Source organism: Loxodonta africana, chromosome 8 (assembly GCF_030014295.1).
Source record: "Loxodonta africana isolate mLoxAfr1 chromosome 8, mLoxAfr1.hap2, whole genome shotgun sequence".
NCBI classification, from domain to species: domain Eukaryota; kingdom Metazoa; phylum Chordata; class Mammalia; order Proboscidea; family Elephantidae; genus Loxodonta; species Loxodonta africana.
In genome coordinates this window covers 89,906,982-89,933,741 of record NC_087349.1, presented here as the reverse complement: position 1 = coordinate 89,933,741, position 26,760 = coordinate 89,906,982, and the positions used below count along the sequence as shown (strand labels likewise).

The 26,760-nt window shown below is 40.2% G+C and overlaps 1 protein-coding gene across 2 annotated transcripts in view; it reads left to right on the top strand.

Annotated features, from left to right (window-relative positions):
- The window catches only part of CPVL (carboxypeptidase vitellogenic like), a 146,370-nt gene that overhangs the window by 96,289 nt on the left and 23,321 nt on the right, over positions 1–26,760 (top strand). For both annotated transcript variants that reach the window (XM_003407043.4, XM_023544320.2), the window contains exon 12: positions 19,282–19,464. In XM_003407043.4, coding sequence (XP_003407091.1) covers positions 19,282–19,464 — 183 coding nt within the window. The remainder of the gene's footprint in view (positions 1–19,281; positions 19,465–26,760) is intronic.

Genomic DNA, 26,760 nt, shown 5'->3' with positions numbered 1-26,760 from the left:
TCTCAGTGTATAAATTTATGTATTATGCCTGTTTTAAGAAACTATTATATGATTTCTTAGCCATGTGAGGATAAGGCTGGACATGCAGATCACTTAATATGAACTCTCCTGATGTTGCCATATCGCCAGTGTCCATTTGGTTGATAAAGGGCAATATATTGATAAGAGATGGTCCTGCATTTTGATATTTAAACATCTCTGTCCCTGTTGTCCATGTGTCTTAAATCTAGTATTATGAATTGCAGTGAAATCAGAATGTTTTCTGAACATTTAACATTTAAATCAATTGCCAGAAAAAAGGAACAATCTAGTGGTGCAGATAAACTGTGTTTCCATAAAGAAAGAGATCGAAGTATGCAGTCCATCCGAATGCAGAAGAAGAAGTGGCTGCTGCCGAGACACACTGCACATTCATTGATACAGCTGGCATAGCCCACGCAAAGGGCAGCAATTATCTTTGGCTTGGCTCTTAACTGTGGTGAACCTCAGCGTATATGCAATGGGAGCAGAACAACTTAGGTTGGCTTAAAACATCAGTACCCTTAAAGTTACATTTATGTAAGATTCAATGCTAGTTTGTCAGAGAAAATAGCAAGAATATTTGTGTTCATAGGAACATAGAAGCCTTTTTCAGTACTAGATTCAGTTCAACCAATATAAGGATCTCTGATGGGCTGATAAAGATTCCCCTGAGTTTCTACGAACTAGTACAACTTCTGTGGTACATTAGCTTCTGTGTAGCATACATAATTTTTTTGTTGTAATGATATGAAGGAGATGAGTACTCAAAGTCATTCTCTTTTCAGTAGTATCAGATGTATTGAATGGTAAGGTCCAATATGTTAGCAGTTTCCAAAATGACTACAGTGAGAACCTATCTGTTGGACTCTCTGAAGTCCTCATGATTAAATCAGGTCACAATATCATCAGGACTGTTAGGAGCTATGGAGTCAGTAAGGTGGGTAATAGAACATGGTGGTATGAGCATGGGTTCTCAAGTTAGATACTTTGAGTTTGAATTCTGGCTCCACCACTCATTGGCTCTGTTGTTTTGGGCAAGATGCTTAAACTCACTGTGCTTCAGCTTCCTCATCTGTAAAATGGGAATAATAATAATAGTAGTTACGCCACAGGGTCCTTGTGAGACTCAAATGTGTCTCTGTATGTTAAATGCTTAAAATGGCAGCTGATGATTAGAAAGTACTTATAAGTATAAAGATATTCAACAAATTTTAGCAAAAGTCTTTAGGCACCTGCTACATAAAATTGTTATGCATGAAATCCTGGAAAATACAAAAATAAAAAGGACTTGATTGCCTTCCTTGTGGAAGATACAGATGCCAGTATATGAAAGACAGACCTGGCCATCTGCTTCTGAAAGGTCACAGCCTTGAAAATCCTGTGGAGTAGTTCTACTCTGCACGCATGGCGTCACTATGAGTCGCCTTGATGGCAACCAGCAACAACAATAACATAGCTGATAAAAAGTAGATTCAATTTCTACTTTTAGCAGAATGGTAAAGTAGACACTCTGAAGGACCCCTTTGCTAAAACACAACTACCATTGACTCTATTGCCATTGAGTTGATTCCGATTTATAGCAAGCACCTTGGTGGCTCAGTGGTTAAGTGCTCGGCTGTGGTTTCCGTGGGAGTGGGATGTGGCTGTCTGCTTCCGTAAAGAATACAGTCTTGGGAACCCTATGGGGCAGCTCTACTCTGCCCAATACGGTGGCTATGAGTAGAAATAAGAGATGAAAATACAACTAATTCAGGGTAAATTATAACAAACAAAATTGTATGCATGTAATAAAACAGGGAGATCTCAAAGTATAAAAATAGAAAGCAAAGTACAAAAATAGAAAGCAAAGACTTAGAAGCTCCTGGGAGCGTTTAAAAAAATGTGTAATCATGGATCCTTCCAGCAAAGATTCTGATTTTGGTTGCCAAGTGTAGTAACTAGTACACAGTGGTACCTAAAAAATCTGGAAGGATGGGAGGGAGGGAGGGAGAAACCTGAGAGAGGGAAGGAAGAGAAGGAGAGAAGAGAAGGAGGAAAAAGGAAAGTGGAAGAAGGAAGACAAGAAGGGAAGGGAAAGGAAAAGGAAGGAAGGAGAAAGGAAGACAGGTGTTTGTTCATTTATACCATAAACTGTCTTTACAATAAGCCTTGTATTCATTTATGAGTGCAAATAATTTACCACTTTAATTTATATTGATTACATTATGCTAAATTTTAAAAAATAATAAAATGGGGGAAGGGATAGGACATCTCTAGAATCCAGGAAATATAGCACATGATCCGTAAGAGCTATCTACTTTGAAGCCCCTGCTCTCAGTAGACATTCTCTGGTCCCTAGTTCTTTCTGATAAGAGCGACATTGTTCCTATTTTCCTTAAAAATTCTGGAAATGTTTTCGTCCTCCCTTTCTCTGTCTTGGAAACCCTGAAGGCCTAGTGGTTAAATGCTAGGGCTGCTAACCAAAACGTAGGCAGTTTGAATCCACCAGGCGCCCCTTGGAAACTCTACGGGGCACTTCTACTCTGTCCTCTAGGGTCCCGCTGAGTCGATTCTGACTCAGAGGGTTTGGTTTTTTTTTTTTTTTGGTTTTCTCGGGCTGTAGTTCTTGCCTTCTCTGAAAACTGTATGATCTGCATTTCCAAAGATCATTTGTTTGTATGTATGTGTGTGTGTTTCCTGTGTGAAGCCATTATTTAACAAAGAGGACTATAGCTCTATACAAAGAGGCCACTTGGATCCGAAGCAAAATAGTGCCCTGGGGTTTGGGGTTGATCCTTGCCCTGTGAAGTTTAATTTTAAAGTAAGTAAAGAAATGATGAGGTTTGTCATGCATGAGCTCATTTAGTTTATTGAAAGGTAGTCATGGCAAGGCACACAGGTAGTACCTCAAGACATTCAATTATGATCCAAGAATGAGGGTTAACAATTGCAATGTTTTCCCAATGGTTAGAGTCCAAATCTTCAGACTTCAGGCTTTTACCTTTAACGAGAGGTCTTGGGACGCAAGCTTAACCTTCAGCGTGTCTCCAACAGAGGCCCCTCAGTGCTAAGGCTCTAGGTCAGTGATGGCAAGGCTGGGCTGTCTTGAGCAGAGCCTCCAGAAGCACTGGATCTTTGGAGCACTCAGGAGACAGACCTACCTGGAGACCAGTTACATCTGGCTTGCTCTTGGTGAAGGGGTGAAAGCCTGGGGTTTTCATGTGATTTTAGTCCCTCTGGTCTTGCCTGATAAGGGTCTGTTGGAGTGGTGCCTGACTCATACTGCATTAGGGTAACCTACGTCACAGGTCCATAATCAGGGGTACATATTTGGGGTATCTTAACATAGATAAACTAAAGGCTATGTCACACCTTACCAGAGCAAAGCAGTTGTGTTACAATGAGGTAGCTGGCTATAATATTAGAACTGATATGGAACAGATAAGTTTACTTGCCAGCTTTAAAACTTAACCTAAATGTCTAAGCCACATATTACGTGTTTCACGCATGTAAGATTTTAGATCATTACATGATAAGCATACATAACACTCCTGTGGCTAAGTTGTCATTTTTAGGGGGTACCATCTCCAAATGGCAAGTCTTACTTCCACATGCTTATATGTTTAAAGGTTAAGTTGCCCTGGGGAAGGGCTTAGTTTGCTGTGTTTAGGAGTTCATCTAGTCAGGAAATTGTAAATATAAAGTTACATTTCCCTGTCACTTATCATTCTGCAGCTCATTAAATTTCAACTAATTGCATCTTCAAAATCCAGGGTCTTAATGTTTCTCGGTTTCATTACCAGACCGAAATCTTAACACCCGGGTCGTTAGGATTTTATTTACTTACCCTAGGCTATCAAAAGATCTGAGTTTAGAAATGGTCAGTTCCTGATTAATGGATGTGGCTTAGAAGCTTGAAAGGTAAATATTTCTAGCAAATTTAACTGCTTGTGGCATTTTCCTTAATAACTTTGGATGGCAAACTGTTGACAGTTACAGCGGTCACAAAACTAGATTTGCTGAATATCCAACATCCCAAGAAAAATTTAACACTTAAAGGAGCTTGATTCTCCAACATGTTGGTTGGACTCTAAGCTTCCGTCAAACCACGAAGGAAAGAAGAAGTCTGATTTTGTTGACTGTGAACTGATGCGATCACTATTCTTCCAAACTGTTTAAAGACAATCTGGGGAATGCCAGTGACACTCCATGAAAAACCCCTGAGAGGTGAAAGTAGCCCCAAGCGAAGCATGACTAAAGAGAGGGATTCTGTTCCCAGGGACGGTTGTTTTCCCTAAATATAAGACAAGCAACTGCCATTTATAGCCAAAAGACCAAAAAGTGTACCTTCAAAACCCAATTTATATTACAGAGTTCCTTGTGAATTCATTTTACCTATTTCAGCTGTAATCCAAGCGCAGGAGTGACACCGATTTTTTTTTTTTTTGGATGAGGCATACTGCTTCTGGGCTTCTTTGGTTTTTAGCATTTGCAATGAATAAAAGGAAAAGAGAATACTCATAAATTATGAAATGAACTTTGATCTCACCTGAACTTTTTCATTCATGCTTTGAATTTTTGTTGGATGAAAATTTCAAATTAGAACCAGCATGTGTTTTTATTTTCTTGTATCTCATTAAACCATTTAGTAAGATGTTCTACCAGGTTAATTGGGTTTCTTTCAATTGTTTTGCTTGAGGAGCACCATCATCATTTTGCAAGGATTTTATTTGTCATTGTTTGAAAACATCTCTTACTCAAAACGTTAGGGCATACACTTGCGATTTATGGCAACAGGGATTGTAAAATTTAATCTGGAGTCACCCAAATCTGGCAGGGGCGAGGACGGTACGGGGATCCAAAACCGCCGTAGAAGTAATAAATGGCAATACCATTTGCTGTGCAGATACCAGGGAAATAAAAATCGATAAGCCAAGAAATGCATATTTAAATCCAGCTGCTATGAAATCCAACAGCTACGAAACCCATGCAATTGCATCAGTTGACTTTGGAAAGATAAAAGAGAGAGGAGAGTATTCCTTTCTGACACAATTAGTTGTGTCTGTTTTGCTGTAAATGTCACCATGCTGCAGTAGCTATACAGCCTTTATTTCTCACGTCCTAGTATAACAGGTGGAGATGCGAAAAGATGGCACAAATGTACTAAAAGTTGTGTTGTTGTTGTTAGTTGCTGTCAAGTTGATTCCCACTCATGGCAACCCCATGTGTTACAGAGTAGAACTGCTCCGCAGAGGTTTCTTGGCTATAATCTTTATGGAAGCAGATCACAGGGCCTTTTCTTACGTGGCACCACTGGGTGGGTTTGAACTGCCAACCTTTAAGTTATCAGTCAAACGTAAACCATTTGTACCACCCAATGACCTGTCTAGAAGACTGGACTACTGGAAGTCAGTGGTCTCCAAAGCACTTGTGTGCCAATAACTATCCATTGGGGTGTGGGAAGAAAATAGGGAAACTTTCTATTTATTTATTTAAAAAAAAGAAAAAAATAAAATAAGCTCTTGTTGTTGTTAGCTGCTGTTGAGCCTGCCCCTGACTCATGGTGGCCCTACGCACAACAGAACGAAACAGTACCCAGTCCTGTGCCATCCCATAATTGGTTGCAGATTGGACTGTTGTGATCCATGGGGTATTTACTGACTGACTTTTGGAAGTAGATCGTTAGATCTTTCTTCCTGTTCTGTCCCAGTCTGGAAGTCCCACTGAAGCCTGTTAAACACCATACCCATACACAAGCCTCCTTCGACAGAAGTGTGATAGCCGCGCATGAGGTACGTTGGCCAGGAATCAAGCCCTGGTCTCCCCCACGGAAGGGAAGAATTCTACCCCTGAACCACCAATCCTCCCACATAAGCTTTACTAATACTTAATGTATGGCTTTTTACTGGGGTGCTTATTTGGTCCGTATGTTAGAGAGTCACATGTCAGGTAGGACAGAGCCGGAAGGCAAAGCCAGTGTTTCTGTTTTCCAGTCATCTTCACCATCAACTTTTGAGTCTATTTGGCAGATGGTTCCAAATGCAGATCCAGTGCTCTTTCCACCACAATTTCCTCTTCTTCTATCTAAGCATAGATGGCTTGATTCACTGGCACTTGGCCCTGGTCTATTAGTTAGTAAGGGAAATGAACATCCTCATGTGCCAACCTGCCCAAGGAAGCCACAGCCACTAACCTACAGGGCTCTTTCTAGGGGCTCTTCATCACTGGGGCTTACCCAGTGGTGGGGTGGCCTATACTGTAGATGTTGATCAACCCTGCCTCCACCTGTGAGCCAGTATATTCCATCTACCTGCTTATTCTGAACAAGTCCCAAGTCTTGTTGGTGTGTAACACCTAACAAAACAACACAGAATTCTTATGTGAGACATGACTGAATAAAGGTAAAAAAAAAAAAAAATCCTTTAATCAAGCTTTTTGAAAGAGCTCTGTGTCAGGAGCCCCTGAGTTCCTCCATCTTGATTTTCCTGCCACCTTATGCTCTGGTCACTCTGAATACACATGTCTGTTTCTTCAGCCTCCTGATAGTCCCCAGATTTGTTACAGTGATTTGCACAATCCGTTTAGCCTCTTTGACGTTCTCTGGAAAGAAAAGGGAAAAGGACGCTTTACTCTCCAAACAAGGGGGAGTTGTATTTTTGGAAAAAAGCCAACACACCAAAAAATCTCATTGCAAGCCAATGGCGGCACTTTGATGAATAGACCATTGAGAGAATGGGACAGAGAATCTTGCACTGACTGGTACCAGGTTTTCCTGTGCAGATAAAAACGTAAAGTGCAAGGAGCATCGGTTAGACTTTTTTCTTTTTTTTTTAAATTCGGTAAGGAATAGCAAGCTGTACAGCCAGGCACTTGATTTGTTTTATGGAGGAGATCAAACTGGTTGGAAACCTTTCACTAACTTTTCTCTCCACTGGAGGTGGGGTGAGTGGGGCAGGAGACTGTTAATAACAGGTGGGAATTAGACTTCTGTAAGTAGCTTTTCTTGCTCTTTGGATGAGTGCCTGCTTACTGTCACTCTCAGAGGAAAGCAAAATAACCTTCATTAAAAGAAAGCTAGTATATTTTCAAGCTGGAAGGTAAGTTTGTTCTAGGTCTGATGCATCTGGAAGGCCGGCCAGAACCCCAGGCAGCCAGCCCTCACTGAATGCTTTCCACAGAACATTCTTCTACTTTCCGTATTCATTTGAGAGATTCCGAGCATATGTGGACTAATGCCTTTTGCAACGCATTTAGCATTTCTCCTGTGACAAGGCCGTCCTGCTGTCTGCTGGCCTTTGAGATAGATTCTGCAGGGGAGGGCCATTTTCCTGTACCACATGCATAGAAAGGATGGTAACAGGGGTTACAGCTTTCCCATTGTTTTTCTTATAATTCTTGGTGAATCCACTCAATTTTTGGCTTTGTTATTATTTTTTGAACTTGAGTAACGGTGCTAGCATTGAGGAGCAGAGAGATGGCAGGAGCATTTTCCAATCACTCTCATCTATTCCCCTGTAATAATAGAGATTGTAGGAGTATCTGCTGCCTCCCCACATGGACATCTTTTCTAATTTGCTTAATCCAGCTTCATAAACTGCAGATTGGTCCCCTAAAAACTTTGGAAGTTACTTCTGTCACTTGACAACTGCAGACAAAGGGACCAATTTCCTTTGCAGGATATACCAAAACCAAGGTGTATCAGTGTTGTCCAGTGGAAATATAAGTCACATATGTCATTTAAAACTTTCTAGAAGCCACCTTAAAAATGGTAAAAGAAACAAGTTATACAATTTTAAGAGCATATTTTATTTAATCTAATATGTCTAAAATGTTATCATTATATTAGTTAAGCTAGACTGTTGCTTGGTTTAAAGAAGGCTTCAGGTGATATTTTTGGTTTATGGTTTCAGGGTTTTACTATATGTGATCAAATTGTTAATAGCAACTCGGAAAGTTAGATGGGAAGCACAAGGGGAAGTGAGTTTATAGCAGTAAGTACAGAAGAGCGAGAATGGCTACACAATTTAAAGAATATAATCAATGTCACTATGTCGTATATGCAAAACTGTAGAATTGGTGTATGTTTTGCTGTGTATATTTCTAACAACAATTTAAAAAACAAATAATTTTCAACTTAAAAATGTTATCATTTTAACATGCAATCCATACTAAAAAAAATTAAAATATTTCATATTATTTTCTCTTTACTAAGTCTTCAGAATCGTGTGTGCATCTTAACACTTACATCACATCTCAATTCAGACTAGTCACATTTCAAGTCCCCACTAGCCAGTCACATGTATTGAACAGTACAGGTCTAGACTTATCTATACACTGAAGGCATTTTTCGTTGGTTCTGCAGGGCTGTCTTTTGTTGGCTGGGGTTGTGTGCAAATATATACTTATTAATTAAACACATTTAATAATGTGAAAAAAAGAAGCAACTGGTTCATTTAGTAGGGTACTGGCATTGGCAAGCACACTGCAGTCTTTGGAGATGACCCTCGAGTGTGACCTTGGAAGTGACATTCCGAAACCAGGGAGTGGGCTGCCTGCTCTTGGGGCATTTTCAGTTCATTACAATTCAGTTATGAGGTCACTGGTGGTTCAGTGATAGGATTCTCGCCTTCCATGCAGGACACTCAGGTTTGATTTCTACCCAGGGCACCTGATACACAGCCACCACCCATCTGTCGGCGGAGGCTCGTGTGTTGCTCTGATATTGACCAGGGTTCTGTGGAGTTGCCAGACTAAGACAGACTAGGAAGAAATAAAGTATGATCTACTCCTGGAAATCAGTCAGAGAAAACCCTATGAATTACAACAGTCTCACCCATAGCCGGTCATGGGGATGACTCAGGACTGAGCGTCAAATCATTCCGTTGCACGTGGAGTTGCTGGGATTCCGGGGCCTCCTCAATGACGGCAAAATTCAGTTATTCATAATGATGAGAGGAGCCTCTCAAGAGATGCAGAAGTCACAAAGGGGCTGTGTGAAGACCATGAAAGAAAGAAGAAAGATCCCCTAGAGTGGTCTCCAGGACTTTATATTCCAACTAGAGGAAAAATGTTATTCTGGGTCACTATTAAAAGTAATTTTAAGTGTGCTGTTCTAGATAGCGGAACTGTTTTTCACTGAGTCCTGGGCTGAAGCAATGACTTTCTGGGTCCTTTTCAAGTTGGCTTTGTTTCTTGCTCCGCTCTAAAACAACCTAAATTATTTAGAGTTAAGTTGCAAGAAAGCAGGAATCGTTTTCTTTGGCCAAAAGGCATTATTTGTTTAACTGCTGCACATTCATTCATCCTATTGCTTCACTGTCATTTTTCTTTCCTTAACCTTGGCAAAACCAGCTGGTGGGGAAGCAGCAGGCACATGGGAGTGTTTGTTCTAAATTCACTTTCCATCTTTCCTTGTCTTCCCTTTTCCTTAAACTTGGAAGGAAAGTATCTCCCTTTCTTAAAGAATGACTTGGTTGCAGAAGTGACTACTGTTTCATTCAATAGTTGCATTGTTTTTCTACAACAGTCTTCTCCAAGCAGGCTCTAGGGACTCAGGCTGAGTATTTCAGCTCTAAACGCCCTGTGGAATCACCCGGAAGAACTGGGACCGTGAATGTGAGTGATGAGCAGCCAGGGCCAAGGCATTGTCCAGGAAAAATAACTCTGCCTCTAGTCTGGAACATTCTTTAAACATTAAACTCCTCAGTTGAAGTTCGGGTTTCCTTTTACAGCTGAGTTTTGGAGAAACGCTTGGGAATGACCCTTTATTGAGTTGGATGTTAGTGAAATTAATTCTCTCTTCTGTTCGAGGGAAGGCACTGGTGGGTCATGCTAATTGCTTCAGGCAGAAAGAACTCCTGGTTCCATTGGAGTTTCTAATAGAAGAATGATAAGTAAGGCAGTCAAAAGAGGAAGTGTGGGGAGGTGCTTTGTAGGAGTTTCATTGATTTAACATCTGTAGTGAAAGCTTCTTTTAAAAAAGAATTTTTTTTTTTTTTTTGATTAGCAAACAGGAGAACATTCAAAACTAAGACAGATAGCAGCCAACTGGGAATGCTGCACAGCCTGGAATAGCTTAGGCTGCTGTCCCATCATTTCCCCAAACAGGAAACCACAAAATGTTAGAGATTAAGGTCACCAGATCATTGGGAAAAGAGCATAGCTTTGTCTGCAAAGTATTATGATGTATTGTAAATGGGCCAAGATATAAGCATAAATCTTTCGTCTAAAAATGCAACAACAAAAACCCAGCCTTCTCACAAAAGCACGGTTGGCTTTCCTGTTGTCCTCAGCCTCCTTCTGCAGCGGTGCTGTATTTTTCCTAATGAATGGAGGAATAACCAGGGAAACAAAGAGAAAAGCTTTATGTTGTCTGCCAGGACCACGTGTGTTTTGGTTTTTTTTTTTTTTCTCTATTGAAAAAAAGTTATATTTTAGATCAGCAAGTGGACCTCACATAATTTATTTTCAGTCATCATGTGCTTTTATACTGGTGGCAATGAAAATATACCAAAACGCACATTTATATGCATTGATTTTCCTGGCTCATTTCTGCCCCAAGCCCCTTCTTCTAAAAAGCAAAGATCTCCTTTTGCATCTTTTGATTATTGTGTGGCATCCCATAATTTATTTGGAGCCATCACCTGAGTTTAGAGGGTACGGAGTCTTTTCAGGGGATTACTGTTATACCGGCCTGCAGGTAACCCTGGCTAACACAATTGCCTGCTTTATATCGGCCTTGAAAGTACGTTCCCTTCGGAGGCAGATGCTGTGTGAAATAAGGATTGATCCTCACGCAGTTCTCTTTGTCCGAGTCTTCACCAGGGAGAGATTTTCTTGCTGAGACTGTTAAATCCATGAATAAAGTACAGATTTCTGTACATCCAGAACCGGAAACATTTATGATTTTACATGTTAAAATGCCTAGTATTTTAGAAAGGCTTAAGTGAAAATTACTTTTGTTGACCCCTTTGTAAAGGAAAAGGTAGAGAATGAAAACGTAAGCTTGCCTTTCCTCTTCTGATGGTTTTCTCTTAACGGCCAGTTAACATGCATTAGGAGGACAGAGGTTATATCTTTTCATATCTCTTCCCTTGGTCCTTAGCTCTTAGGTGCTCCAGAAATATTTGTTGAATAACTAGAGATTTCATATGGCTCAATTAAAAAGCAAACAAGAAACAAAAAAACACTGCATACATGAGTACTCACTCCTTTCTCCAACTCAGACAAAAAGCCACTTCCCTTCCATCTTGGATGGAACTAAACTCAGCTTCCTGCAGGTCCAGGAAGGAAATGGAAGCCAATGGAGAGAGTTGGATTGAGACCTGTGTTGCTCTCTTGGTCTTTCTTTGTCACCCATGACAGAGACGTGGGTACAGAGAAATGTGTTTCTCTTCTAAGAGAAACAACAGCATAAGCACTGGAATAAATGGCAACTGCCCCTGTCCCTCTGGGTGCGGGGGGCACCAAGGAAGGGTTGGGTTGTGTCTAAGAGGAGCAGCTACTGTACAGTGTTAGCTCATTGTGGCCCAGTGGAAATATAGGCCCAGCACAGTTGAATCTCCCAATATCTAAGTGTTGACATCTGTTATGGATTCAATTGTGTTCCCCCAAAATATGTGTTGAAATCCTAATCCCTGTACCTAAAGATGTGACCCTGTTTGGAAATAGGGCTTTTCTTTTGCTATGTTGATGAGCTCACACTTGAGTAGGGTAAATTCTAAACTAATCAGTTCTGAGTTGTAAGAGGAACAGAATAGACATAGAGACACACAGAGTGGAGTGGGGGGAGGCAGGGAAGGGAGAGGGCAGTTTGAACCCACCAGGTACTCCTCAGGAGAAATATGTGGCAGTCTGCTTCCATAAAAATTTATAGCCTTAGAAACCCTACGGGGCAGTTCTACTCTGTCCTATAGGGTCACTGTGATTTGGAATCAACTCAGTGGCAATGGGTTTGGTTTTCGGTTTAGGCACTCCAGTATAGAAACTTTTTGTTTTAGTTTATCTTTGATAAAAAGTGATAAAAACATTGGTAAAACCCTGCTTTTTAGGTTACCAGTCACTTTTACATCTTGTATCCCATTAGGCCCTCCCAACATCTTTGGGATATAAATATTCTACTTTGTAGATGACGGCATTAAGGCTCGGAGTAAAAGCCATGCCCAAGGTCACTCAGCACGACCTGGGAAACTTTGCCAGTTAAAGCTCAAGACTTCTGTCTGCAAATGACATAAGCTGTTACTGTTTGTTTTGTGAAATAGATGAGTCAGTGCAGTTATGATAAAATTCCAACTCCTACATCCTAAATTATAATTCTAATCCATAAGTAACATCTCATTTGGAAATTGTTGAGCTCATTTCAAATGTAGTAATCATGATAGATAGGTAGATAGACTGATAGTGGAGATAGATTGATTCATAGTGGGCATTGAATCGACTCTGACTCACGGCAACCTTATATGCAACAGAACAAAACATTGCCTGGTCCTGTATCAACCTCATTATCACCAGGATGTTCAAGCTGATCATTTCAGCTATTGGGCCCAGTCCATGCCACCTCGGTCTGCCTTACCCTTGTTGGCCCTCTACCTCACCAAACATGTCTTCCTCCAGCAATTGATCCCTCCTGATGACTTGTCCAAAGCAAATGAGTTGAACAGTAATGTGTTATGATCCATAAGGTTTTCATTGGCCAGTTTTCAGAAGTAGATTGTCAAGCCTTTCTTCCTAGGGTGTCTTAGCCTGGAATCATCACTGAAACTTAACCAGCATCACAGCAACACACAAGCCACTAAGTACAACAAACTGACAGATGAGTGGCTTGGGCCTAACCGAGCTGTGTCACAATTTCCTTAACAGTAAAGGGAGGCAGGCATTGTGATAATACCTCTCCACCGTGTGATGCAGTATAAGAAGACGATAGAGTGATATGTACCTGAAAGCACTTTGAAAAGTTTAAAAAAAAAAAATAATAAAAATGCTTCTCTCATCACTGTATTTGGCGAAGAAAAAAACAAAACAAAACAAAAACAGTGCTTCTCATCCAAACCACCTAATGCCATCTCTTGTAAATGCTTGAACTCTGAAATGAGTTTTGTGAGTTTGTCTATGAACTAAAGTTAGGCTTTTTACCTAGTTGTCCTGAAAAGTTGAAAGCTAGTACTTGGATTATTATGTTATTCTTCAATAAGGACCCATCTTTAGCCAAATTGAGATGCCCAATCTTTTAGTGCTATAATTTGTGTTATTATTGTTATAAAATCATTGAAACCATATCACCAAAAAAGGAAAAGAGTCAAGTTACATCACCCATACTTCCACTACTTTATCTGCCGGTATTTTTATGTATCCCTTTCCAGTCTTTTCTCCCAAATGTGAAGGCTGCTTTTTTATTTTTATTTATTTATTTTTGCTGTTGTTTTCTTTCTTTCTTCTATTGGCCTTTAGGTGAAAGTTTACAACTCAAGTTAATTTCTTGAATAAAAATTTATACACATATTATTAGGTGACATTAGTTGCAATTCCTATAATGCGACAGCACACTCGCCTTTTCCACCTCGGGTTTCTTGCATCCTGTCCGTTCCTGTCTTCATCCCGCCCATTTGGTCTTGTGTATCTGATTGAACTAAGAAGCAGACTCTTCACAAGTATTATTTTATGTTCTATAGTTCAGTCTAATCTTTATCTGAAGAGTGAGCACTGGGAACGAATTTAGTTCTGGGTAAACAGAGCGTCAGGCGGCCATGGCTTTGGGGGTTCCTCCAGTCTCAGTCAGACCATTAAGTCTGGTCTTTTCATGTGAATTTGAGTCCTGTTCCACAATTTTCTCCCACTCCATCAGGTAATCTCTGTTGTGTTCCGTGTCAGGGCGGTCATTAATGGTAGCTGGGCACCATCTAGTTCTTCTGGTCTTAGGCTGATGGAGTTTCTGGTTTATCACTTGGGCTAATATTTTCCTTGTGTCTTTGGTGTTCTTCAATCTCCTTTGCTCCAAGTAGGTTGGGACCAATTGGTGCATCTTAGATGGCCACTCACAAACTTTTAAGACCCCCCAGGCACCACTCACCAAAGTGGGATGCAGAACATTCTCTTAATAAAATTTGTTATACCAACTGACCTAGATGTCCCCTGAAACTATGGTTCCCAGGCCCCAGACCCAGCTACTCTGTCCCTTAGAGTGTTTGGTTGTGTTCAGAAAACTTCTTAGCTTTTGCTTTAGTCCAGTTGTGCTGAGTTCCCCTGTATCCTGTATTATGTGTTGTTCTTCCCTCCACCTAAGATGATTCTTGTCTGCTATCTAGTTAGTGGATTTCCCTCTCCCTCCTTCCTGACCCTGGTAACCTTCAAAGAATGTTTTCTTCTGTGTTTAAGCCTTTTCTTGAGTTCTTATAATAGTGGTCTCTACAATATTTGTCTTTTTTTGACTAATTGTGCTCAGCATAATGCCCTCAGATTCATCCATGTTGTGAGATGTTTCATGTTGCATAGTATTCCATTGTGTGTATGTACCATAATTTTGTTTATCCTTCATCTGTTGATGGGTACCTAGGTTGTTTCCATCTTTTTGCTATTGTGAACAATGCTGCAGTGAACATGGGTGTGCATATATCTATTCATGTGACAGGTCTTATTTCTTTAGGTTATATTGTGAGGGGTAGGATTGCTGAATTGTGTGGTATTTCTACTTCTAGCTTTTTAAGAAAGTGCCAAATCAATTTCCAAAGTGGTTGTACTATTTTACATTCCCACCAGCAGTGTATAAATGTTCCAGTCTCTCCACAACCTCTTCAACATTTATTTTGTGTTTTTTGGATTATTGCCAGCCTTGTTGGAGTGAGATGGAATCTCATTGTAGTTTTGATTTGCATTCCTCTAATGGCAAATGATCCTGAGCATTTCCTCATGTATCTGTTAGCTGCCTGAATGTCTTGTTTGGTGAAGTACCTGTTCATATCCTTTGACCATTTTTTAATTTGTTTATATCTTTTTGTTGTTTCAGTATCTTGTAGATCTTAGAGATTAGACCCCTACTGGCCATGTTGTAGCCAAATTTTTTTTTCACAGTCTGTAGGTTCTCTTTTTACTCCTTTGGTAAATTCTTTTGATGAGCGTGTTTGGTTTTTAGGAGCTCCCAGTTATCTAGTTTCTCTTCTGGTGTTTGTGCATTGTTAGTTATGTTTTATATTCTGTTTATGCCATGTATTAGGGCTCCTAGTGTTGTCCCTATTTTCTCTTCCATTATTTTTATCGTTTTAGATTTTGTATTTAGGTCTTTGATCCATTTTGAGTTAGTTTTTGTACATGGCATGAGGTATGGGTCTTGTTTCATTTTTTTGCATATGGCTATCCAGTTAGAAGCATGCTTTTTTAAAGGTAGAAATTAGAGGGTACAAACAAGTTGAATCATAGTTTTTCACTGATTTTTAACAAGATAAGCATTTTCCCATGTTGCCATGTAACCGTCAATTTCCATGAGCTAACCAGCGAGCTCTCTAGTAAAGTAAAAGCAAGTTCTCTAAGAGGAGCACCTTTGCTCTTTTATTGAGGCCTCAGAACTGACCACAAAGAAAGGTGAGAAAGTTGGGCATTCAGGGGTGCTGCCTGGAATGTCACTGGAAACCAGCTCCAATCAGCCCTTTCCTTGTCCCTTACTTTGTTAGAATCGCCACCGACAAAGGAAGCATAGCTAAAAGCTTCATTCATCCGTCTCCTCCACTCTGTCTTCAGACCTTGTTGCTTAAAATAACAGCCAGTCTCGGGGGTAGGGTTTGCCCGGACTGTCCCAGTTTTGGCACTGCAAGCCCTGCATCCTAGAAAATCCTTCAGTCCAGGGCAAATCGGGACAGTTGGTCACCCTTCCAGAGGAGAAGTGGGGTGACTGTGTGCAAGGCCTTCATGATTGGCCAGCCTGTGAGGGTCCTTGTCCTAGAACTTCCTTGACTATCAGGATGTGGGTAGCTATCTTCGTTTCTTAGTGTTGCCATAACACAAATACCTCAAGAGGATGGCTTTAAAGAACAGAAATTTATTTTCTCACAGTTCAGGAGGCTAGAGGTCCAAATTTAGGGCACCGGCTTTAGGGGAAGGCTCTCTCTCTGTCAGCCCTGGGGAAAGATCTTTGTCTCCTTCAGCTGCTGTAGCCCTGGCATTCCTCGGTTTCTTCACATGGCCTCTATCTTCCCCAGTTTGTGCTTGCTCACCTCTGTGTCTGCTGCTCCTTATAACTCAGAATTGATTAGGTTTATGACACCCCCTGCACTGATATAGCTTCAGTAACATAATAAACAAAACCTTAATTACAGACAGGATTATACCCGCAGGTATAGGGTTTAGGATTCTAACATGCATTTGGAGGGGGCGGGGACACAATTTAATCCTCAGTAGTAGCCAACATGTGATCTTGGGTGTCATGACATCCTGTACACTTGCCTACTGGCTTCTCATGCTCACTGTCACTGGATCCTGGGCCGTTTGGCCACACTCATCCTTCTCTAGAGGCACCCAGTGGCATATTCCTGTGGGGGTGACCAGACTTCATATAATATTCAGTTAAACACAGGAGCCTTTGAATTCTTGTATTTAAGGCTGGCAGCCTTAAATGCCAATTCTGACATCGCCGTGTGTTGTGTCATTAATGTGACTTCTTTTTCTGTTGCATTTGACATATGTGCCATTAGAAGTTAAAAATGGTTCACTTGCTTTGCCAAGGACGGATTTCCATTTGCCCCAAATGGTAGACCTTACATATATCACGTGTGAAAGATTATGCAGTTCAGCCCTTCACCACCTTTTTCCAGAGAGTTGGTGTTCTTGTTTATGATGAGCCTTGAATGACAACGGAACAGCTCAAGGATGGGTTTCTTTTCGTGTCAGTCCAACAAAAGTACATTGTAATGCTGTATGTATAAGCCTGTTTTTGCCACAACCTGTAGATTTTGCTCTCTTCTCTTAAGGATGAAATAATAAAATTTATTTCAAAATACATTTATGATTGTCAGTCAAGGAAGCTACCAAAGGCACTTAGGGAAGAAATGCAAGCTGTGTATCGTGGCCTTGAAGAGGAAGAATATATCAGTGTGCTTGTGTATTTGCTAGTTAATCGGCATCTTTTCATTTAGGCCTAGAAGAGGAATTACTTTATAGATGATTATCTTCGTTAATCAGCTATAATCAGGCCTTCCTAGAATGGTGAAGTATTTAAGCTTTGTTCACTGGTACGGATCGTATATAATTGTTTCCAGACTATTGACCAAAACAGCTGTTGGAGATTTTGCACTGGCCGTACGTGGCCATATGTACTCAAGGTCTTTGAGACAGTTTCTTTGTACAAGCAGTGCAGATATTTTATTGCTGTAGTGTAGTTGAAATTTTTAAGCAACTTTAAATCTTATAGGGTTTGTTCCTTTTAGTGTCCAGTTAGGAGGGTGAGGGTGGTGATGGGGACCATGTAACATGAAAGGGCCCTGCATTCCTACAGTGGAGGCCCAGGCTCTTTCATCTCAGTCTGAATCCTGTCCCACTGCTGCTTGAGGATTTGGAGTGTGTAAAAGTCCTGGGCTTTTTAATTATGTTTAAGCCTTTTAAGAAGCCTGCACCATGAAGGCAGAGATGGAAACATGTGCACTGAAACATTTTATATCCAATTTGAGAATTCAACCAAAGGTCTACATTTGGGCCAAGTCAGAGCCTCTAAATAGATCAAAGATAGCATGGAGTAGAGGAAAACCTCTTTGTTGGGAGTAGAGTGGCAATAGTTGAGAGGTAATGTTGTGTTCCCAGACCCAGTACCCAGTGCCGTCGATTAGATGTCTAAAAATAGCATAAGGAAAGTAGAAAACAAGGGAAAGAATTATTCAGATTTCCATTATTAAAATTAATCAGTGGTATTCATCTTTAAATTTAATTAATAAATATGTAAAGATGTACACCTATTTTATACAGTTGTAATTGTGACATCTTATTTTTAGCTTTTCAGCTTTTGAACTTCACATTATATGAAAAACATTTTCCATATTGCTATATGGTCCAAACATTTTAAATGGCTGGACAATATTCTATAATAAAGTTCCTGTACTACCATTTGTTTAACTGATTAGGGGACTTTTAGATTGTGTACATATTTTTAATAGTGATAAGACTCAATGAAGATAAAACCAAACCAAACCCGTTTGCCATCAAGTTGATTCCAACTCATAGTGACCCTATAGGACAGAGTAGAACTGTCTCATAGGGTGTCCAAGGAGAGCTTGGTGGATTCAAACTGCTGACCTTTTGGTCAGCAGCCGTAGCTCTTAACCACTATGCCACCAGGGATTCCTGATGAATATAGTCATATAATTTTTCTTCCCCCCTTTGGGCTTATTTTTATAAAATACATTTCACAAATTTGGATGACTGGGTCAAAGAGTATCAATATTTTTAAGTCTTAGAATTGAACATTGATTTTGTGAGGAGTGATGCCACCTGACAGTGTCCCCAGTAATCTCATTCAAGTTCATCAGTAGTAGGTATTGCCTAAAGTCTTTTTTAATGCAAATTGAAAATTGTTTTGGGAGAAAAGGGTTCCCTTAGAGGTTTTTCTCCTATAATACACATAAATTTGGCAAAAAATTGTATTTTAGGAAGAAAAGACATTCCTCACTGTTGACAAGTGTCTATCGTATTTAAGAAAAGGTGGGGTTGGAAAAGGCATGGCAGACAAACTTGTCTCCAGGAGTAACGAGTTCAAAGCACCTGCATTTATCTGTCTGCCTCAAAAAAATTATAGTTGCCGCTCACATCGGTGTGGCAGGGAGAGCAATACAGGCTAGCAACACCCAAGAGAATGCTCAGCTTGCTTCTGCAGTGTCTGAAAACAAAGTTAATGAAACGCAGGCTTCATGAACATCCTAGGGTGTAGTATTGCTCTGTTTCACTAAAATGCAACCACAGTCGTCCTCCTTAACATAGCTGCACGTCCAGCTAAAACCTGATATTACTGGGTAATACAGCACAAATGATTTTGGAATCAAGAGAGACCTTTGTGTGGATTCCTATGAAGAATCAAACCTTTGGAAGACTGCAATGGTTGAGACAAGGCTTGAGTTTATTTCAGGGTGTTTGTGTGTGTGACTAACTGGAAGAAAATGATGCCTCTGATCTGCTAGGCTGGCTTTTTTGGGTACTGAATCTGAGATGTTCATGCTTTCTTTCTCTTTCTCTAGCTATCTCTACTTGTCTGTAGTCAGTTACAGGCTTCACCTGCTGAATCCTGCATTTGCTGATGGCTTGATTTCATTTCAGGTTCTGATCTACAATGGCCAACTGGACATCATTGTGGCTGCTCCCCTGACAGAGCGCTCCTTGTTGGCCATGGACTGGAAGGGATCCCAGGAATACAGGACGGTGGAAAGGAAAGTTTGGAAGATCTTTAAATCTGATGATGAAGTGGCTGGTTATGTGCGGCAAGTTGGTGACTTCCATCAGGTATGGAGACACTTGGGGGCATGCGGCTTGTGGGAATGGGATGAGGGGATGAAAATAAAGTCTGCATATCAGTAAGGTAAGATGGGCTTTAAGCAGAGTCATCAACAGGCAGAATGTCTTTTGCAGCTCCACTTTCAACAAAGTCTAGCACATAGACAAAAGTTCAGTATTGTTCAAGAGATAAGGAGACAATTAAAGACAGTACTCAACCATGTTAGTTTCCTAGGACTCTCATAACAAAATACCATAAATCGAGTGACTTATGAGAGTGGAAACTTATTCTCTCACAGTTCTGGAGGCTAGAAGCCCAAATTCAGGATGTCCGTAGGGTCATGTTTTCTCTAAAGGCTCTAGGGAAAGATCCTTCCTTGTGTCTCTCAGCTTCTGGTAGTCCCAGGCATTCCTTAGCTGACAGATGCATGTTCACATGGCCATTGTCCCTATCTCCCTGTGTCTCTTCTCTTTTATGAGAAGTCATTCATATTGGATTGGAACCCAACCTGCCTACTCCAGTATGACTTAAGCTAACTTAGCTAATAACATCTTCAAAGATGCTGTTTCCAGACAAGGTCACATTCACAGGTATGGGGGTTAGAATGTCAACATATCTTTTTGGGGGACACAATTCAATCCATAGCATCAGCCCCAAAAGTTGAATCATTAACGACAGAATTACAGACTGTTTGGGAGCAAAGGGGAACTTGAGAAATTACCTGCGATGATTCAACATAATCTCTTCTGAAAAGTCTGATTATGTTCTTCTATTACATGTGGAGCCCCAGGACAGAATCTCCATTATTCCTAGCTATGCCCCATAACAGAACCACCACAAAGCTTCCAGAACCCACAGGCCTGTGGCTCTGCTGCCCTCCCCAACCCAGTGAGCAATACCCTGGCTGCTGTAAACCATTCCCTAGAGGTCAGAGGTGACTTCTGGCCAAGCCCGTGCACTGTACCTCTAGTTTGCAGGCCTCAGCTTCTCAAGGATGAACAGGGGGCTTCTCCCATGATTACATGGTAATTACACAGTTCATCTCCAGGAAGTTTTTGGAACAATTAAGAACACTCCTAGATGAGCTTTTGCTTAGTCAAGAGGAGGAATTTAAACCTTCCAGATTTGATTTTTTTTCCCCCAATTTTTAATTTGAAACAACGTTAGTGCCTCAGTTCCGTACCTCCATGTGTTTGGAGTTAATAGATTTCTAATGCCCAAGTTTTCCATTCGGCAAATCATGCCCCAGACAGAAATTTACTGGAGGCAGACTGCCTGAACAGTCCTTTGTTTTGGGATAGCAAGAGAGAGTTCACTAAGGATTCCGTGAGAGGTCCCTGGGTTATAGTATGCATTACTCGTTGATGTTATTAGCAATCATGGTTATTCTAATGTAAAAAGGTACACTTGCCTTTAACAGTGTAACATAATGTTGATTCTGCTTTTTTTTAAATAAAAACTAATTTATTTATTGAATTATAACATACCATAGAAAAATTCACAAATCATAAATGTACAGATAAGTGAATTTTCACAAAGTGGGCATACCCATGTAATCATCACTTAGATAAGGAAATGGAACATAACCCGTGCTCCTCACAGTCACTATTCCCTTTCCAAAAATAACCACTATCCTGACTTCTCACACCCTAGGTTACTTTGCTAGTTTTTGAACTTTATATAAATGAAAAATAAATGAAAGTATTCAGTATATACCCCTTTCTGTGTGGCTTTTTTTGCTCATGAGATTTATCCATTTTTTTATATGTAACAATGGTTAGTTCATTTCCATTGCTGTTTGGTACTCTGTAATATACATACTTTAACCTATAGATAATGGTACTATTATCAATTTAATTGCCTTATTTCTAATTTTTCACAATTAGAAGTAATGCTGCTATGGACAATATTGGACATGTCTTTGGCATGTGTTTATATACTTTTCTGTGGAGTATACATGAGAGTGGAGTTATAGGGTGTCAATTTACACACCCACCGGTTTGCCGGTCTTCTGAGTTTTAGGCATTCTGGTGGGTGTGTAGCCTATATCATTAGGGTTTTAATTTGCATTTCCCTGGTAACTAATGAAGAGGAGCATCTTTTCATATATTTATGGGCCATTTGGATGTCCTCTTATGAAGTCACTGTTCAAATTGTTCTCCCATTTTTCTCTTGCATTGGCTATCTTTTCTTGATTTGTATCTGTTCTTTATATCATCTAGATATGAGTTCTTAGTCGTATCCGTTGCAAATATCTTCTCTCATTCTGTGGCATACTTGTCACTTTCATAATGGTGTTTTCGATGAACAGAGGTTCTTGATTTTCATGTAGTCCAATATATCAATCTTTTCTATGGTAAGTGTTTTTGGTATCCTGTTTGAGGATCACCTAAGCTCATGAATGTATTGTCCAGTTGTTATCTTCTAGAAGCTTTCACTTTTGGATCAATAATCCAGGTAGAATTGATTTTTATACCTGGTGTATGATGTCAAGATTCTTTTTATTCTGTAGAAATATTCAAATGATTCAGCACCATACTGAAAGGGCCATTCTTTCCCCTCTGTTCTGCAGTTTTATCTTTGTCATAAATCATAAATTTGTGAGTTTATGTCTATTCTCTGTATTCTATTCCACTAGCCTATCTCTATCCATGAGCCAATACCTTAATTGCTCTACCTTTATGATAAGTCTTCATAACTAGGAGTATAAACCCCCAACAATATTATTCTTCAAGATTGGTATGGTGTTATTCTTGGCTTTTTGCATTTCCATATAAATTTTAGACTTAGCTTGTCAATTCTACAAAAAGTCCGGCAGAGGTTATGTTTGGGATTACATAGATATCAATATGGAGAGAATTGATACCATTATAAGCCACAAACATGGTAGCTATCTATTTATTTATTTAGGTCATCTTTAATTTCTCTTAATTATATCTTGTGCTTTTCTATATGGACGTATTATGTAACATTTGTTAAATAATCCTAGGTAGGGATTTTTTTAATGCTATTATAAAAATTTTCATTTCCTAAAGCTGGTAAAAGGGAAACCAGTGTAGAGAAGGGAGAGTGTTGACATGTTGTGGAGTTGTTAACCAATGTCCTAAATCAACTGTGTACTAACTGCTTAATGAGAAACTAGTTTGTTCTGTAAACGTTCATCTAAAGTACTATAAAAAAAAATGATAAAAAATTTTTTTTTCATTTTCTAGTTTTTTTGCTGGTATGCAGAAATACAAATGATTTTTTTTTTTGTCTTTATATGCAATCATCTTGGTAAATTTTCTAATATTTTGTCTTTAGATTCTCCTGGATTCTCTCCATACATAATCATAATGTCTTATGAATAATAACATTTATGTTTCTTCCTTTGCAATATTTATACTTCATGTTTCTTTTCTTTGCCTTACATCACTAAGACCTTTGTTAAGATGTCAGAGAGGTGGTGTTAGTGGGACTCTATGTTTCATTCCTACAGCAGAAGGAGTGCTTATCATTGAATTTGGCTCACTAGGTTTCTTCATCTATACTTCTAAGAGAAATTAGCCTGTAATTTTCCTTTCTTATAATGAATGTTCTTTTCAAGTTTGGGGATGAGGGTTATGTTGGCCTCATAAAGTGAGTTGGGTTGTGTTCCCTCTCTTCTCCCACAGGGGACAACTTTTTTTTTTAATCATGGATACCTCTCTGGTGGGGAAAAATGCTTCTGTCTGCACTATTGACTTGTTAAGAAAATGATAGATGTTACTGGGTCCAACTGTGTATAATAATATTTGGTTATATATGCATGCGTGTGTGTATATTTGTATTCATGCATATACCTATGATATATGTAGAGGCAATATAATGTAGTGGTTAAAGACATGCTTTTGAGCCAGGCATCCTGATCTTCTACTTACTAGCTGTGTGAACTTGGGCAAGTCTCTTAACCTATGCGTCAGTGTCCCCTCCTTTAAAATAGAGATAATAATAACACCTATCTGATAAAAAAAAGATAGGATTGTATAATTGATATGTTTGAATTGTGGTTTTGGTGAAGACTATTCCCTATAGCGTGGACGGCCAAAAGAATGAAGAAATTAGCCTTAGAAGAAATACAACCAGAATACTCCTTAGAAGAAAGGCTGGTGAGACTTCAATTCCCTTACTTTGGACATGTCATCAGGAAAGACCAGTTGCTAGAAAAGGACATCATGTTTGGTAAAGTGGAGGGCCAACAAAAATGAGGGAAACCCCCAATGAGGTTGATTTTACAATAGCCACAAGAATGAACTCAAACAGGTGAATGATCATGGAGATGGTGCAGGACCAGGCGGCGTTCTGTTCTGTTATACATAAGGTCACTATGGGCCAGAGTTAGTGTAATGGTGACTAACACCAAAAACATAGGATTGTTGAGGGGATTCAATTAGCTAATTGGTGTAAGATGCTGTGCATGGCTCATAGTAAATGTTTGTTATTATTATTGTTATTATCACTACTCTAGGTCACTTGCAGCGCCCTCATGGCACAGTGGTTAAGAGCTGAGCTGCTAACCAAGAGGTTGGTGGTTTGAATCCACCAGCTGCTCCTGGGAAAGACTATGGGGCAGTTCTACTCTGTACTGTAGGGTCGCTGTGAGCCGGAATCGACTCGACAGCAACAGGTTTGATTTGGAGGTCACTTGCCCTGGTGGTGTAGTGGTTAAGCACTACGGCTGCTAACCAAAGGGTCAGCAGTTCGAATCCACCAGGCGCTCCTTGGAAACTACGGGGCAGTTCTACTCTGTCCTATAGGGTTGCTGTGAGTTGGAATCGACTCGACGGCACTGGGTTTGGTTTTTTTTTTTTTTGGTGCAAGAATACACATAAGGAAAAATATAGATAGTAAAAATCAAGATCAGAGAAATATGTAATTGAAAATCTACTCAAATAAAAAGTTGGAATAAAAAAGATTCAGGCCATTAAGAGCAATAATGACGGTTGAGCTGCCAGGGAGCGACAGACAGGTCACTTCTCTTCCATCCACTGGCTGCTTTGTGATTAGAATGTCACCAGGACACACACACAGTATACTGCCCCCCCCAACCCCCGCCGCCCCAGAGCCTTTGAAGCTTGCCTCTGCCAACTGTTATTTTGTCTCCTGGTCCAGCCTTGTGAAACTCTGCAACACCTAGCATTTCACATGTGTCCTGTGAGGCCTTTTGCATAGAAAGTCCACTTGGGAGGCCAGATTGCTGCTTCAGGGCAGCATGTGCCACAGAGGTGGAAAACGGGATTGGCCACCAGTCAAAAATGTGTGGCAAATATCACACTGAGCCCACCGACCCTTCTCGTGAATGCAAAACATATTTTGAGATGAAATGGCGCTTCCCCTGGCTGCCAAAAACTGGGTAACAAAAGAAGCGAGGCCCACATATGTTTGCGATAGGCAGTGTTTTACCACGCAGCAAGGGATCTGCATTTTAGTTAGCTGATTTTAAAATGCTGGCAGAGATCCTTCCCTCTTGCTGTTCCTGTGTCCGATTGGGGGTGGTATGTTGACATGAGGGGGATGAAGGAAGGAAGTAGCTCCGGTGTTAACAAAGGCATTCTCTGTGAGGCTGGGATCTGGGAGTACTGTCCAAATGTCAAGCATCTGATAATGAAAAAAAAGGACCTTAGCCATGGACTTGCTTTTTAGCATTAGACACAAAGAACAGAAGCATGCGTATGGGTCTGCCAAAAAAGAAACCTCGCTTTCTGCCAAGCACCACAGCTCTTAATTTAAAAATCAAAACTAAAGTAGAGTTGTCTCTGGATGGTCACCTAAAATGTCCACAGAAAGGAATGATAGCTCCCCCAGGGGAGAGGCATGGGACTGGGGGAGAGAGCAGTTTCCCCGTGTGTTCACGTCAAGCAATGCCTGGGAGGCCAGCGCAGCTCCAACCATCTTCAGAGATCAGATGAAGAATGAACGCTTCTTGTTGCTCCCTGTCGATTCTGGCCTGGACGGTATCAAGTCTTTAGTGTTTGTTCCAGTCTAAGAATCGGACACTGCCTTGATGCATAGTCTGGGACAGTGGGCTTTTCTGAGCCTCAATTTGTCTATAAAATGTGAGGTTTGGATTGAGCTATCTCTAAGGCATCTTCTAACAAAAATCTGCAGTATCTATTTTCATTGAAGTTTAAAGGCTCAGTTAGCAAGCAGTATATAAAAAACCAGTTGCTATCTAGTAGATTCCAACTCATGACGACTCCATGTGTGTCAGAGTAGAACTGTGCTCCATAGGGGTCTCGACGGCTGATTTTTCAGAAGTAGATTACCAGACCTTTCTCTGAGGCATCTCAGTGTGGAATTTGAACCCGTAAACTTTCAGTTAGCAGCTGGACATGCTAACTGTTGACACCACCCAGGGATAGTGCAGCGGCCTTCAGCAAAGGTCCTAATTCTCTCTACATCTGTCTCTGTGTGTGTGTGTGTGTGTGCACGCGCGCGCACGTGTGCACATATGGGAATGGAGAAAGAGATATAAAGAGGAGCTATACTTACCAAATGTAATTCTCAGGCTTAGGGACAACTAAGATGATGGGTAAGCTCTGAGACCCTACTAGTGCTGTATCTGGATCTCAGGGGTCTAATCCTCTTTCTCCTTGGCTGTTGACAACCCTTACCCATCACTGTTGGGATCTGCCCTTGCTGCCCCACTTGGGGTCTTTCTCTGCCCTTCTGCAAATGTCCAAGTTTCTGTGCATGATTTGTTTAGCTGCTGCCACTGCTTTTGAAATGCAAGACATTTTGTTCTTACATCATCGAATCACCATTTCAGCTCCAAGGACGTTTTAACCCCACCTTTACAAATATAAAATTTTAATCAGAATAATAGCAACACTGATGGATTTCTTTAAGAACATTTTCCTAGAATAAACTTCACTAAAGTAAATTTTCTTAACAAAGCATCAAACCATTTAAGTTATTTCCATTTTTATTTTACTGAAAATATTTTTATTAAGACTAATTATTTTCCATGTAAACAGTGGCACAAAGGCTTGATTCATTGATCAGTGTTTATTCTGATTTGATGTTACAGATTAAAGTTTCTGCCGTTGTCAGTTTTTCATAATTCCCAATGAGTCTGATTTTCCTGGTTGCAGTTTGAGTCCCTATTATTTTTATTTTATGTCACCAATGTCAATTCCAATTTATTCAATAATTACAGAGTAGATTACATTATCTAGGTAACATTTTACAAGTGGAGCAGATGAGGAAACTGAAGCCCAGAGGTTGAGTGACTTGCCCAAGGTCTCCTAGCCATTTCATGTCAGGGCTGGGATGAGATTCTAGCC